Genomic DNA, 16,299 nt, shown 5'->3' with positions numbered 1-16,299 from the left:
TGGATTTATGACTTGCCGGTTACTTGTATCATTGTATTCATTGAATCTAATTGTCTCGGAGTTATTTTTCAGCAAAAACCGGCAAGGCAGCACCTTTTGTGATACCAAGTAAGTCAGATGACATCAGTATGTGTGTGTGTGTGTGTGTGTGTGTGTGTGTGAGAGAGAGAGAGAGAGAGAGAGAGAGAGAGAGAGAGAGAGAGAGAGAGAGAGTGAGAGAGAGAGAGATTGACACCTTTCCAGATCACCCCGGTTATGCGACACTACCGCGAGCGTCACTACCGCGTGTCACTCTACCGCGAGTACGACACTACCGCGTGTAACACTACCGCGTGTCACACTACCGCGAGTACGACACTACCGCGAGTATAACACTGCCGCGTGTCACACTACCGCGCGTACCACAACCGCGAGTACCATAACCGTAGAGAGAACGCATGCAAACTTACTTCTTGTGAGTTTGTGTTCTAACTTTGATTGGAAGCAACCCATCTATATATGTGAACAGCTCGGATCATGGGTCAATAAAGTGTTGCACAGATGGTCAAAATTAAAGTACAAGATATTGCACTGGAAGTGGAACTACACTGTTGCTTAGTGTCTGTATGAAGCTACAAGGTGAAAATAGAAAAAGAAAAACACGATTCTTGACTTTGATGGGCTTTTTCTGCTCGTAAGCACACATTCTTCTACTCATCACAGCATGCCCCATTATTGAGTTTAAAACACCAATTAAATTTGTTTTGAATTTTACAATAAGAATTTAGAGACCTGAATCAATTAGGTATATCCTACTTAGTTTGACTTTTGCAAAACTAAGTAATTACACATTTAATTGAATCAGTCAGACAGACGGAGACATAGAGAGACAGACAGAGGGCAAACAGAAATCTGAGAAAGAAACCCCTTTAAAAATGTTACCATGTTTGAAATGAAACATCGCAAGGTGAAGCCATATCATCACCTTTCAGTATGACGTCATGAGCGTGTTCCACACTTGAAATGACGTGTTTTTATCATGTTGTCAGCTGCAGGGAGCTTGGAAGTATAATTTCCATTCAACGATCCGAGTTTGTTAAGTTTTAGCCTATTTTTAACGTCAAACACCATGAAACTATATATATTTGGAATCAGAAAATGGTAAGGAATAGATAGAAGTTGTTTTTAAGTGTCTTTTTTCATAAATAAAGATAGTGGTTATTTATCGGTTTTCTTCATTTTTAAGCATAATTATCAATACAAAACAACAAAACTATATAGTTTTAGATATAGGACGCAATAGGGAATACACCAATATAAATTTTTTGTTTCAAATATTAGTTTTTAAAAATTTGAAAAAATGACATATTTCGAACAAACATTTCAATAACAAAACTTTAAGTGACCAAACTGAAATGCAATCCCATAATCCGGCCTAGATCTGAGATTGTGTGATAAGAAATTCGATCAAATTGATGAAAAACTGTAACTGTGAAAGTGCTGCCTCGACCTTTTGGCAAACGGTAAAATATGACGTCATCAAACTGTCCTATCAATAAACGGAAAACCCTTCTATGAGAAAATCCAGTCAAAAATATCCATATCAAATTTCATAAAGATCCACTCCGTAGTTTTTGAGATATGATCTGCAGTGTGAAAAAACGCCCATAACGCCCAAAACGCAAACTCATTTGTCATGATTTGGTCGTGTTCTGCTGATACTATAATGTTTTTCTTTCCTAAAACACACTATAATAGTAGCCTTTCCCAATGTCTATGCTAAAACTGACTTGTCTGTGTTGTCAATGATTTTGCTACAGTGTGAGAACACAATCTCACGCCCATAACGCTGTGACACGAAAACTCATTTGGTCGTGTTCTGCCGATACTGTAATGTTTTTCTTTCTTAAAACACACTATAATAGTAGCCCTTCCCAAATGCAATGCTAAAAATGACTGGTCTGTGTTGTCAATGATTTTCTGCGAGAATGCGATCTATCTGTTTGTCGCAAACACCGTGTGACACGAAAGTTATGAGCGGAAGACAAATCTGCTGAGTGCAATTACGTTTCAGAAGATAGTTGGTTAAAACAGTTTATCACTCAGACACGCAAAGGAACACTATAACTTTATTATTCAGGCCATATTTGCTTTCCTTTGTCATGTATGAAAGTACTGGCCTTGGTTGAAGAAAGTGACCTGTCGCTGTGCAACAAATTTGTCGCCATTTTCCGCCGTGTTTTGTAAATAAAACGTGTTTACTACCCACACATGTACAAAACGATGCTGGTTTTTTTTTCTTTTTTTTTTCTTATTGTTTGATTCATGCTTAGCAGTTTAGTATGCTTTGTTTTCTTCTCAATTCAATGGATGGCTATAAAATAAGCATTTAAATGTGAAGGTGTTAAAATTACCCATGATCTGAGCTGTTCACATTATATATATACGACTTGTGTCTGTCTGTGTGTGTGTGTGTGTGTGTGTCTGTGTGTCTGTGTATCTGTGTATTTGTGTATTCGCCATGCACGGCCAAAGTTCTCGATGGATCTGCTTCAAATTTGGTGGGCATATTCAGGTTGACCCGGTACAGGACACAACCTGGTCGATATTTCAACACGTGCTCTCAGCGCGCAGCGCTGAACCGATTTTGGTTCCACCTCAGCTACCCGGGCCCCCATACCGACACACCATAGCCGCTACACCACATCACAACGCCAAAGTTCTCGGTGGATCTTTTTCAAATTTGGACACCGTATTCAGCTACACCCCGGACACAATATCATCGATGAGATATTTCAACACGTGCTCTCAGCGCGCAGCGCTGAACTGATTTTGGTTTTTGTGTTCATTTCACCATTATAAGTAACTCTTCCTTATCTTCTCATCTTCTCCAGGTTTTCAGCGTTTACCTCCCTTCCTTCGTATGGTGCACTATAGTTTGAGGGAGGCATCTTCGGATATTCCCGTTCTGTTACTATTTTTAGAAGGTCACCGCAGTGTCCAGAACGTAAATTGGACCCGTAAATTATCCTCACTGTAAAAGTGCAAAGGTCGAATCAATTTATAGCCACGCGAAAAATACACTGTCATCTATCTCTCTATAGATATGGCTTCTCTGTGTTTGTGTGTGTGTGTGTGTGTGTGTGTGTGTGTGTGTTTTTATGTGAGCAACACCTGTGCATTGTTCAGTTCTGTTTGTGATGTGGTCTGGCGGCTTTTGTGTAATTTTATGTACTGGCCTTCCTTTCAGAAACCATAACAGTTCAAAAGGGCTTAGAGATAAGCTCTAAATTGCTCAATCCTGTTTGAGTGGAGTTCGCCTCCAAAGGTGATTAACACGGTTACATTCGTCGACAAGGATGGGACTCGATATGGTCAGGAATGGCATTGTGGCCACTGAATCATTTTCGTGCTGTTCCCATTCCACGAATCTGGGAGGGACCTAAGCTTGGCGGGTCCATTGTTCGGACCCGGCGAAGCCGGCGTACGGCTCTAAGTACTTCTTCCCGGCGAAGCCGGCTACCCGGCGAAGCGGGTATTCATTCTAGTTCTATATGTATTCTGATAGTGTGTTCTGATCGTTTTGAGTTCTTGGTTAGCATGACAAACATTGAATTAGTGTTCAGAGAACAGACCAGGCCTTTTTGTTTTATATTTCAAGGAAACATTTCAACCTTTGCCTTCAGCCATGGAAGTCATAAAATGACACGCGGTAATGTTATACTCGCGGTAGTGTGACACGCGGTAGTGTTATACTCGCGGTAGTGTCGTACTCGCGGTAGTGTCGTACTCGCGGTAAGTTCTGTTTCCGTACCCGCGACAGCGGCAGCGACAAAAGAAAACGCGCGCAAACGCGTGACGTGTTTCGGTACTTGCGTTTTAAACATGCGGTAAAATCTGTGAACTCCCGCGTTGCAGCGCGACAACGCGAAAAAATCGCTCCAGGACCCTTTCAAAAAAATCGCGTCGCTTGCCGCTTGTCGCGCCGCTAACGCGTCGCGCATGTGGAAACACTCCTGGTCATTTTCTATGTGCTTGATTTTCGTCGCGCCGCTGGAAAAACGCTGTCGCGGGTACGGAAACACAACTCTCTCTCTCTCTCTCTCTCTCTCTCTCTCTCTCTCTCTCTCTCTCTCTCTCTCTCTCTCTCTCTCTCTCTCTCTCACACACACACACACACACACACACACACACATACTGATGTCATCTGACTTACTTGGTATCACAAAAGGTGCTGCCTTGCCGGTTTTTGCTGAAAAATAACTCCGAGACAATTAGATTCAATGAATACAATGATACAAGTAACCGGCAAGTCATAAATCCAAGAAGGTGTGGGGACCGACACAAAATAGGCTGGTTGTGGGGTCCGTCACAGAGAAATTAGGTCGAAAGTGGGGTCCGACACAGAAAGTGGGGACCGACACAATGAATTATGGGAACCGTCACGCCTACGTCACAAAAGTGTGTGGGGACCGAACACAGCCAATTTCACTGACTACTTTTGTTGTTTTTATTATTACGGCTGTTTGGATGGCCCTACAATCTTGAAACTTGGGCTGTCTGCTACAGACATGTTGAACTTTTTGCTGGACCACGGACAGTTCCAAGCAGGCATTTTTTGGTAGGATATTTCTTGCCGATGCTACGAATTATGCAGTTTTGCAGTAAAGTGGAAGGCATTCTACCTAATAACGGCTAAAATATCAAAAACCTTCAATCCAACAGCACCAGGCATGTAGTGTAAACACTCACAGATCTAACAAGACCATTCTAAGAGAGCAACATTGCGTAATACTACCATAAATGGATGTTTTGTCCGCGAATGTTGGTGTGTGGGAACCGAGTGGGAACCGAACACAAAGGGTCAGGGCACCGAACACAAAGCGTAGGGGAACCGTCACAGTGTCACCGGTGTGAGTACATGACAACATACACGTCTAGAGACACACAGAAACAGACTTACAGACACTCTTTGTGTCATGCTTTTGACAGTATACAGCACCGTTTGTGAAGTCTTCCAATGAGGTCACTCGATATTGTAACAGACAGACAACCCTCCAGCCGCCTACATCTTGATGACGTCACGACGAACCTAACAGCGTCACAGACTTGGTGATAAATGTCCAGACAACCTTCCAGCCGCCTACATCCTGATGCCGTCACGACGAACCTAACAGCGTCACAGACTTATATTAGTGATAAATGTCCAGACAACCTTCCAGCCGCCAACATCCTGATGACGTCACGACGAACCTAACAGCGTCACAGACTTAGTGATAAATGTCCAAACAACCTTCCAGCCGCCAACATCCTGATGACGTCACGACGAACCTAACAGCGTCACAGACTTAGTGATAAATGTCCAGACAACCTTCCAGCCGCCTACATCCTGATGACGTCAGGTTAGTGGTTCACTTGCATTGCATCGACCTGCAGCCATATACCAGCCTGCTGGTGTATATGGCTGGATTGAAATGTTTCTTAACCGCAATGTGATCACAAATTCCCAACCTTGGGCAATTAAAGATTCTGTTTTCTGTATTCTGTATATCCTCGTGAAAGAAGTCCAGTCGTGGTTCACGTGTGTTACATCGACCTGCAGCCATATCCTCGTGAAAGAAGTCCAGTCGTGGTTCACGTGTGTTACATCAACTTGGGCGGGGATATAGCTCAGTTGATAGCGCGCTGGATTTGTATTCAGTTGGCCGCTGTCAGCGCGAGTTCGATCCCAGGTTCGGCGGAAATTTATTTCACAGAGTCAACTTTGTGTGCAGACTCTCTTCGGTGTCCGAACCACCCCCCGTGTATACTACATTGGGTGTGCACGTTAAAGATCCCACGATTGACAAAAGGGTCTTTCCTGGCAAAATTGCTTAGGCACAGTTAATAATTGTCTACCATACCCGTGTGACTTGGAATAAGGCCGTGAAAGGTAAATATGCGCCGACATGGCTGCAATCTACTGGCCGTATAAAATTTCATCTCACACGGCATCACTGCAGAGCGCCTAGAACTGTACCCACGGAATATGCGCGATATAAGCCTCATTGATTGATTGATTGATTGCTCAGCCACAGACAGTCCGCTTTAGACAGGTTTTCCCGTGCTGCAGCAACATGTTACTTTGAGGTTTCCCCGTGCTGCAGCAACTCGCTCAGTCATCGGAGGACGACGACAGCCTGGTGGTCGCTTGCTGCTTGATGACCTTACGGTGGGGTTTACCTGTGGGCGTCACGGGAAAAGAGTCAAAGGTCAGGTAGTGACGGGGGCGCGGTGACATGGGCTCCTCGTCTGACGTCACGATGTCCTTCTCCACGAAGTCCTGCACCTCCTGCACGGTCACGTTGCCGGGTTTCAGCGTCACGCATGCGCAGATCTCTTCGTTGGCGCCAGGGTCCGGGACGCCAACTATCATGACGTCAGTGACCCCCGGACATGCCCGGATGCGTTCCTCCAGCCACCCGGGGTAGAAGATGAAGGGACCGCGCATGATGGCGTCACTTCCCCTGCCCTCCACTATCACGTGACCGTGTTGGTCCAGCTGACCTATATCTCCCGTGCGCATGAAGCCGTCGGGTGTGAAGGCGGCAGCCGTGGCTCGCGGGTCGTGGAGATATTCCTTCATCATGTGGCGTCGCTTGAACTCTATCATCCCGGAGGTGTTGGGAGGGAGAGGGGTCCCCTCACCCCCGCCCCCCTCCACGATCCGGATCTCCGCGCCTTTGGCCAGAAAGCCCGCGTCAAAGTCTCGGTAGGACTCGGGGTGTGTGACGGTCAGCGCGGACACGAGGAGTGTCTCTGTCGTGCCGTACACGATCAACAGCTTAGGGGCCAGCAGGCTCGCGGTCTGCACGAGCGAGCGTGTGATTGGCTGCCCGCCCAGCGTTAACCTATCCATTATGTGCAGACAGTGTCCCGGGTTGGCCGAGTCTGCCTCACTCGCCGGCACGCCTTCCTCCTTCTTCTTCTGCCTCACTCTCTCCACCAGATAGCTCAGTCTCGGCGCCGGCACGAAGGTAAGATCGACCTTTTCCTCCTCGAAGGCTTGGAGCATGAAGTCTATGACGTCAGCGGGCAGTCCGTGTCGCGTGTCGCAGAGAACTCGAACGGAGCCCGTGAGGATGTTGTTGCCTGCGTAGCCCCCCAACCAGCCCAGAGGCGCCATGCTGAACTCGACCTCCTCGCCAGTCAAACTTGCCATCACCGGGTTGTCGTGCAGCACGGCGCTTGTCAAGGCTCGGTGCGTGTGCACCACCAGCTTAGAAAACCCCGAACTTCCCGAGGTCGTAAACACGCTGCATACGTCATCGGGTGTGACGTCATCGGCCTCAAAGGACTCGGAAGAGGCCTCCATCTTGGACAGAAAGTCCTCACCGTCCTCAGGGGGCGCGACTCGCCTCACGAAGTACACGCGCTTTAGACGAGGAAGTTGTTCAGACGTCACGACATTGCCGACGTCATCCACAGTGACGTATTTGCTTAGCACGTGCCAGGGACTGTGCGTGACGTCAGGGTCCACGAGCAGAAAAGCGGCGCGTGACACCCGGACAGTGCCGAGAAGATCCGAGCCGTCAACCAGCATGCACTGCGCGTTGACCGACGCCGCTCCGGTCAGCAGGATGGCGGCCTCGCACACCACCCGCTCCGGACTGTTGGTCAGCGTGTTGACCACGAGTTGACCCCTGGCCGCTCCCCCGGCCCTCAGCACGGCAGCGTAGCAAGCCCCCTGCCTGCAACGTCCAGGGAGAAACATGAGACGGGCGTGGTTGGTCTTATGACGCCCTAACTAAAGTACTCTATTTTTGAACACATTTCTGAAACAAAATTGAAACACTCCGTGACATGGTGCTTTGTTATTTTGACAAATGCGGCACACATAGTGTTCACTAGTCTTGCAATGAACGCTTGTGAACATCTTGTGTTCATTTTGTGTGCCTCTCTCGTAAGTAAAACTATGTACTTATGTCAAAGAGTGTTCAAAACTTGTTAACGAAATGAGTTCAAAAGTAAAACACTTGGCCATATTGAACATATCGAACAGTGGCCAGCCTGTAGAGACAGTATAGTGTACATATTGAACAGTGGCCAACCTGTAGAGTCAGTATAGTGTACATATTGAACAGTGGCCAACCTGTAGAGTCAGTATAGTGTACATATTGAACAGTGGCCAACCTGTAGAGTCAGTATAGTGTACATATTGAACAGTGGCCAGCCTGTAGAGACAGTATAGTGTACATATTGAACAGTGGCCAACCTGTAGAGTCAGTATAGTGTACATATTGAACAGTGGCCAACCTGTAGAGTCAGTATAGTGTACATATTGAACAGTGGCCAACCTGTAGAGTCAGTATAGTGTACATATTGAACAGTGGCCAGCCTGTAGAGTATAGTGTACATATTGAACAGTGGCCAATCTGTAGAGTCAGTATAGTGTACATATTGAACAGTGGGCAACCTGTAGAGACAGTATAGTGTACATATTGAACAGTGGCCAACCTGTAAAGTATAGTGTAGATATTGAACAGTGGCCAACCTGTAGAGTATAGTGTACATATTTAACAGTGGCCAGTCTGTAGAGACAGTATAGTGTACATATTGAACAGTGGCCAACCTGTAGAGTATAGTGTACATATTGAACAGTGGCCAACCTGTAGAGTCAGTATAGTGTACATATTGAACAGTGGCCGGCCTGTAGAGTCAGTATAGTGTACATATTGAACAGTGGCCAGCCTGTAGAGTCAGTATAGTGTACATATTGAACAGTGGCCAGTCTGTAGAGTCAGTATAGTGTACATATTGAACAGTGGCCAACCTGTAGAGTCAGTATAGTGTACATATTTAACAGTGGTCATCCTGTAGGGTCAGTATAGTGTACATATTTAACAGTGGTCATCCTGTAGGGTCAGTATAGTGTACATATTTAACAGTGGTCATCCTGTAGGGTCAGTATAGTGTACATATTGAACAGTGGTCAACCTGTAAAGACAGTACGTATAGTGTACATATCGAACTGTGGCCAACCTGTAGATATGTCCGAATGTCTGCACATGACGCCCGCCCTGAGGGTGCCGGAAGACGAAGGCAGGACTGTCGGCCTTGTGTGTTCCGCGGTCTCGTATCGCGTCCTGTACTGTGCTGAACGCCGCCATCTTTCTTCAGGGGTGATGGCGTTCTGCCTGAGTGAACCTGATAAAGGAAAACATGACGTCACTAAAATGTAAGAAATAGCATCGGAATACTGCGTGGCTTGCTGTGTGATACCAGGTTTACACGAGATGTTTCTTTGATACAAATATGCGAGCAAAATTGATCTTTTCAAAATTTGAAATAGCAACGAGTGTTTACCTTGTATCACACTGTGTATAACCCTAACCGTAATCATAAACTTCCAGACCGAGTGGAAGTGTCAAAACTTACGACCTACCAAGTCGCGTGAGGCGATATCAAAACATTAGTAATTCTGTCGGCATCAAACTAAAAGATCAACACCAAAAAAACAGTCTTATCCGAGACTACATTTAGAAAGTCTCGGCTAACAATACCCGAACACCGAGACGACTCACGCTCGTCACCGCGAAGCACGCGAACGTAGTACTTTCTGAACATATTTTCTTTCATTCTGAGCACATTTGTAGAGCAAAATATAATATCTATATTTTTTAATTCGATTTTAATGACAGCGTTAACGAGTAAACAAATTAATTAATTCTTAAGCTTCAAAGCTGATATGCAATCACATAGTCCAGACTTTGTTAAATATTGCTCGACCAAACTTTCAATCAATTTGGTTGAAAAATGAAGGCGTGACAGTGCGCCTCAAAAGCGGATATGACGTCATCAAAGACATTTATCTAAAACATTAGGGGGGGGGGGGGGGACATCTGGGGGTATCACTTGGGAGAACTTTTATCTAAAGTTTCATGATGCATCGTCTAACTGTTTTCCCTGATCAGTTGCTCTACACGCACACACACACACGCACACACACACTACACACACACACACCCACACACACACACACACACACACACACACACACTACACACACACACACACACACAAGTTTATAACTACGTCGACAGAGGAGAATCTCGTTTGCACCATGACTACCATAATTACCGCACACAACGTGTAAGGATGAACTAGAACCAAACAATCCGGAAAAAATGGTGCACGCGCGTGTGTACCTGATGACATTTGTACCGACTAAATAACACGCGCGTGCACACAATACACAACTCGCGGCACACGCTGCGGGTAAGAACACAACACGCACCACACAGTCAGGTAAACACGCTGTATTCCAACTGACAAAACGAACGACACACAGCATGTGCAGATCATAACACGTAGCTCAAAGCAACCAGGTAAGAATTCTGTATTCCAACTGACACAACGACCAATACAGCATGTTCAGATCAGAACACAACAAGCTCAAACAACCAGGTAAAAATGCTGCAACCAAACGGACAGAAGGCAGAGTGTTTGCGCATACCTTTGACTGGAGCAGCAACACCGTGTACGTCGCGAGATTGGAAGGCACGCAGACACATGCATGGAGAGGCAAGAAAACAAACAACCGAGCCAAACCCTACCTGTATCTCTTATCTAAGGGCTTGCTTGCCCCCGTGTCTCTTATCTCAGGGTTTGTTTGTATCCGTGTCTCTTATTTCAGGGTTTGTTTGTACCCGTGTCTCTTATCTCAGGGTTTGTTTGTACCCGTGTCTCTTATTTCAGGGTTTGTTTGTACCCGTGTCTCTTATCTCAGGGTTTGTTTGTACCCGTGTCTCTTATCTCACTACACCCACCACCCCCCTCTGTGTGTCAATGCACTTCAGCGTCACGTGAAAGACACACTTAGTCAGCATTAAAATAGGCCGAGTAGGTAGACATATATATTCACGTTGTCGAGATAACCTCCTTCCAATATTCCCCATCTTCAAAATAATGATAAATCTGATTTTTTCTTAACAACAAAACCTTCCACTTCAACAAACACAAAACACTCGACTGTCTGGCTGCTTTTGTACAGCATCCCATTATCTTGTTTTGTTTTCGGGAATTAATTTCGTCACTGATATGTATGATGCCAGAAGTGCATTAATTGGTAGGTCATAATTATACTTGTCATAATACCTACGTCAATCCATGTGCAGCTTTACTACAGCAAATCTCTGATTGTTGGTATGTGAGCCAGTGGAAGGGTGCTCTGATCCCAAGTCAAAGGACACATGTGTTGAGTGTTGGTATGTGAGCCAGTGGAAGAGTGCTCTAATCCCAAGTCAAAGGATACATGTGTTGAGTGTTGGTATGTGAGCCAGTGGAAGAGTGCTCTGATCCCAAGTCAAAGGACACCAGGGATCGCGTTTACGCACGATTTTTGCGTATTTGACGCATTTTAAAAGTCGCTGACGCGTTTTTTTCGACGCGCCGCGTAAGCCATATACGCAAAAATATTGTAACTTTTTCTTGTCTTCACGCAGCGCTTTTGCTCTGACTTAATAATCACCCGATCCTGAAACTGACTATAGGGCTCGAGAAGTGACGACACACATGAAATCTGCGCGTCAAAACTAAAGTCCGTTTCTTTTTGCATCGAAGTATCGCAAACGAACGTAACGAGGGTATTACCAGATAATGTCTTGTCGGATAATGAAACAGACATTAGCTGCTCTCCCATCTCGCGCTTCCAAAAGGCGGAAAGTGTGTCTAGTCGTATTAGAGCGGGAAACAAACTCGCAAGGCCCGAAGGTTGGAGACAGCAGGGGTGTTATTCGACAGGCGTGCGCGGAGTTCGACAGGAAAACTCGCCGTATTTAGGTAAGGAGTGTCTTTAAGTCTTTCGTGCGTGTTTTGTTTGTGTCTGTACGTGTTTTCGTAGTATGCAAAAATACTGGTCCGTGACGCGTTTTTTTCGTTTCGTTGCGTATGACTTACGCGTTTTTTAAAAAGCTAGCGCGATCCCTGGGACACATGTGTTGAGTGTTGGTATGTGAGCCAGTGGAAGAGTGCTCTGATCCCAAGTCAAAGGACACATGTGTTGAGTGTTGGTATGTGAGCCAGTGGAAGAGTGCTCTAATCCCAAGTCAAAGGACACATGTGTTGAGTGTTGGTATGTGAGCCAGTGGAAGAGTGCTCTGATCCCAAGTCAAAGGACACATGTGTTGAGTGTTGGTATGAGAGCCAGTGGAAGAGTGCTCTAATCCCAAGTCAAAGGAAACATGTGTTGAGTGTTGGTATGTGAGCCAGTGGAAGAGTGCTCTAATCCCAAGTCAAAGGAAACATGTGTTGAGTGTTGGTATGTGAGCCAGTGGAAGAGTGCTCTAATCCCAAGTCAAAGGACACATGTGTTGAGTGTTGGTATGTGAGCCAGTGGAAGGGTGCTCTGATCCCAAGTCAAAGGACACATGTGTTGAGTGTTGGTATGTGAGCCAGTGGAAGAGTGCTCTGATCCCAAGTCAAAGGACACATGTGTTGAGTGTTGGTATGTGAGCCAGTGGAAGGGCGCTCTGATCCCAAGTCAAAGGACACATGTGTTGAGTGTTGGTATGTGAGCCAGTGGAAGAGTGCTCTGATCCCAAGTCAAAGGACACATGTGTTGAGTGTTGGTATGAGAGCCAGTGGAAGAGTGCTCTGATCCCAAGTCAAAGGACACATGTGTTGAGTGTTGGTATGTGAGCCAGTGGAAAGGTGCTCTGATCCCAAGGCAAAGTCTGGAGACACTGTGGGATGGATTACATGGTCCCTGTCACGAAAAAGACGCTGTCTTGAAATGTCGGCATAGAAAATGACAGAAGAGAGAAAGGGGGAAGGCACAAAATAAAACAAAAACAAAAGAAATTAAGAAAGAGAATCGTTTTACTTTATTTTGGTTTGCATTCTTGACATTGGAAGAAAAGTCACAACCTCATACACACCAAAAGTCAAATTGGCCCACAACAATATTGAGAAACACGCGTGATATGTTTTGAGAAATAACAAATAGGTCCGCCACTCACCGAGTTAGACCTCATCATCGCATGTCCTGCCATCTTGCAAAGCAAGAAAAACAAAATATCAATAACATGTTTGAGCATTCTCTAACTTTTATCTTGCTAAATATGTACCCTTCTCGCTGTCTATGTCTGTCTGTTTTACGTTTGTATATATATATATATATATGTGTATTTAAGATTAGAATAGTCCCTCTCTGGGCGAGGGCTGGTTGAAAAGAAGCTCGTTTATATTGCTTATGCCACAACCCTCGTAAAATAAGATTTGATTTGATTTGTGTCTCTCTCTGTGGCCTAAACTCCTCAACCAACAGCTTGTCGACATATCTGTTTGAGCAGCGTTCATGTATGTGTGGAGCGGACGGTGTGCGGTCGCACAAAGTCAATACACAAAGCACGTGTTACTTTGACACGGCGGGTGTGTTGGGGCATAAAGTACTTACAGTCTTTGGTGGGTCAAAACTCATCAGCCGGTATGATGTTGGGGCGTTAGTGTTAGGTCATAGGGTTAGTTAGGGTTAGGTCATGGGGTTAGTTAGGGTTAGTCAGGTCTCTCTTAAGGTGTCCTCCCTGAAGTTGAGCGGTCTGGCGGACAATCTATTTTACGACCGTTATGTCAATAAACTGACCTGCTCGTGTGTGTGTGTGTGTGTGTGTGTGTGTGATCAAAAGGAGTATCTGTTAATGAACATAACATTTATTTTGACTTCATGAGATATGATGCATATCTGCTCTTAAAAACTTCCGTCTGTGCTGGTTGTTTGCTGCATGGAGTGCGGGAGAGACTGGAGTTCCAGAGACTGCGGCCTGAATAAAGTAAACCGGCTGGTCTTAAAGAGGTCGAGCCGAGGAAGAGGAATGTTCAATCTCATAAATGGACGTGCATTTCTCAAACTAAACTTTGAACGGATGGTTTCTGGTACACATCTAGTGATCATTTTATGCACGATGGTAGCTTTATTACAAGCGAGCCTTCATTCAGAGAGAGAGAGAGAGAGAGAGAGAGAGAGAGAGAGAGAGAGAGAGAGAGAGAGAGAGAGAGAGAGAGAGAGAGAGAGAGAGAGAGACAGAGACAGAGAGAGACAGAGACAGACTGACAGACAGAGACAGATAGACAGACAGACTGAGAGCGCTAACAATTATTAGCCTTGCTTGCCGTTATTAAGTTGGAAAGTTCTTAAAAGCACGTACCGTAATCATACTCACTGCGACAGAAACACGTCTTGTCCAAATGCCCTCGTCCCGGATAATGCAGCACACAAGGGATCGTCAGGTGTAGTTTGTTCACTCGTGTCTATAGCGCTGTGATTCAGGACGAGTCAAAAAGTAGCGTTGAGTGGCGATTGACACACGCTTCAGTACAGGGGGTGATGACCGTCACCCATTTGGGAGCTGGTATCGCTTTCATGCCTACCTCATCAGTCGGTACAGGGGTGGGTGTGTGTGTGTGTGTGTGTGTGTGTGGGGGGGGGATGATGACCGTGACCGATTTAGGGAGTTGATATCGCCTTCATGCCTACCTCATCAGTCAGTACAGGTGGGGGGGGGGGGGGGGATGCTGACCGTGAGTTGGTATCGCTTTCATGCCTACCTCATCAGTCAGTACAGGTGGTGGGGGGGGGGGGGGGGGAGAATGCTGACCGTGAGTTGTTATCGCTTTCATGCCTACCTCATGCCGTGTGTCAGGGGCGGAAGGTGTGTGGGACGTATCGCGTAGTAATTGTGTTTGACTACTGATGTGAAGGCGCGCGCGCGTGCGTGTATGTATGTGTGTATGTGTATGTGTATGCGCGCGCGCGTGTGTGTGTGTGTGTGTGTGTATGTGTGTGTGTGTGTGTGTGTGTGTGTGGGGGGGGGTTCAAGAGGGGGTAAGTGTTATACAGAGAAAAGGAAAATGTGTGTGTGGTCAGTGTGGTATGTAATGCATGAAACACTATTTGCACAAAACACTTAATGTATGAAACACTAAATGCATGAAACACTAAATGCATGAAACACTAAATGCATGAAACACTATAGGTAAGGAACACTAAATGCATGAAACACTAAATGCATGAAACACTACTAAATGCATGAAACACTATAGGTAAGGAACACTAAATGCATGAAACACTATAGGTAGGGGAAGGGCCCCTAATATGGATCACTTTTTGTTTCATGCTGATAACTAGCTTGTTTTCTTGCGAAGAAGTTTCATTTCCAGTTATCTATTTACTTACCTATTCAGCCAAAAATATAACAATATCCCACGTAACAAAAATTAAAAAAAATAAGCCTACAAAACCGCTCCAGTCCAACCATATTCCGCGTACACAATCTTCACTTCCATCCCCATTTTGAAATATCGCAACAGACTTCCAGATATAATTATAACACGATCATATATGTGTTCTCTGGTTGCATGTTTGTTCAGTGTCTTGTCCCCACATAAAGCATATTAACTCTACCTGTCCTAAAGCAAGTTGCAGTTCTAAGAGGACGTTAAAACTAGTTATCATCATCAACACACACACACACACATATGAAAGAACCCATGTATATTTTATGATTGTTGTTTTGGTCTGAATACAATTTGGAATCTTACTACACTCTTGTTAATTGATTTTACATTTTGTTGTCAGAAGTATTTTGTTCGTCGGTTCGTGTCTGGTGCGTGTGGTGTGAATGCCGTCCTGTCAAATGTCTTTTAAAAACACAGTCACGGTAACATCTTCGACGCAGACACAGACAGTTATAGGAAGGGCTCTTAATATGGACCACTTTTTGTTTCATGCTGATAACTAGCGTGTTTTCTTGCGAAGAAGTTTTATTTTGTGTTTGGTAGTCCTTTATTTCTCTTAGGTTAACCGTTAGGCCTAATTAGAGTGAAATAGCTTTGATACACATTCAGCAAAAATTAAATACAGAAACAATCATCAAGGGTCCATATTAGGAGCCTGGGCGCCTAATATGGACAGTGAAGCGGCCTTCACGAATCACTGTAAAAAGCCCCCTATATTTCAAAATAACATGAAACAACTTAGTGTACAAGTCAGCCTAATTAAAATATGCTCTAGATTTATCTGTTTCGGGTTGATGAGAGCATTATTTGAAGCACACCAGGAAACTAAAGAAGCTTATCAAAAACAGAGTGAAAATAAGTGAAATTATCAACTTCCACGAAAAGAAGACTTTTTGTTATATTTTTGTTAAATCTCGAGGGCTAGTTATAGGTTATTTCCAGCAAGCTTCTTAATGAATTAATGAAAATAGCCTTTAGCTTTTATTTTCTTCGATTTGTTGAAGGTGGTCCATATTAGGGGACTCACACATACTTTGAGATTTTGCT

The 16,299-nt window shown here is 45.0% G+C and overlaps 1 protein-coding gene across 2 annotated transcripts; it reads right to left on the bottom strand.

Moving 5' to 3' along the window:
- Positions 1–3,682: 3,682 nt before the first annotated feature.
- Positions 3,683–14,391, bottom strand: LOC138949666 (uncharacterized). Of its 2 annotated transcripts, XR_011450399.1 has the most exons (4): positions 14,163–14,391; positions 9,001–9,165; positions 5,311–7,709; positions 3,683–5,232 (listed from the first exon to the last, which is right to left on the bottom strand). XR_011450399.1 is itself a non-coding variant. In XM_070321459.1 (3 exons), exons 2-3 carry the CDS (start codon positions 9,126–9,128, stop codon positions 6,134–6,136), a joined length of 1,704 nt encoding a protein of 567 aa, XP_070177560.1. In that variant the 5' UTR covers positions 9,129–9,165; positions 14,163–14,391; the 3' UTR covers positions 3,683–6,133. The 2 variants fall into 2 exon arrangements, 1 of the variants encoding a protein (XP_070177560.1); XM_070321459.1 differs by having other exon boundaries at positions 3,683–7,709.
- Positions 14,392–16,299: the final 1,908 nt, after the last annotated feature.

Source organism: Littorina saxatilis, linkage group LG1 (genome assembly GCF_037325665.1).
Source record: "Littorina saxatilis isolate snail1 linkage group LG1, US_GU_Lsax_2.0, whole genome shotgun sequence".
In the NCBI taxonomy this organism is placed as follows: domain Eukaryota; kingdom Metazoa; phylum Mollusca; class Gastropoda; order Littorinimorpha; family Littorinidae; genus Littorina; species Littorina saxatilis.
Note: the sequence above shows the minus strand (reverse complement) of the source record. Positions and strands in the feature narration are given on the sequence as shown.

Excerpts from the sequence above, each read along its gene's own strand:
- LOC138949666 (XM_070321459.1), bottom strand. The coding sequence starts at position 9,128 with ATGGCGGCGTTCAGCACAGTACAGGACGCGATACGAGACCGCGGAACA. Across the intron at positions 7,710-9,000 it reads ACATTCGGACATATCTACAG|GCAGGGGGCTTGCTACGCTG; the intron begins GTTGGCCACAGT and ends TGGACGTTGCAG.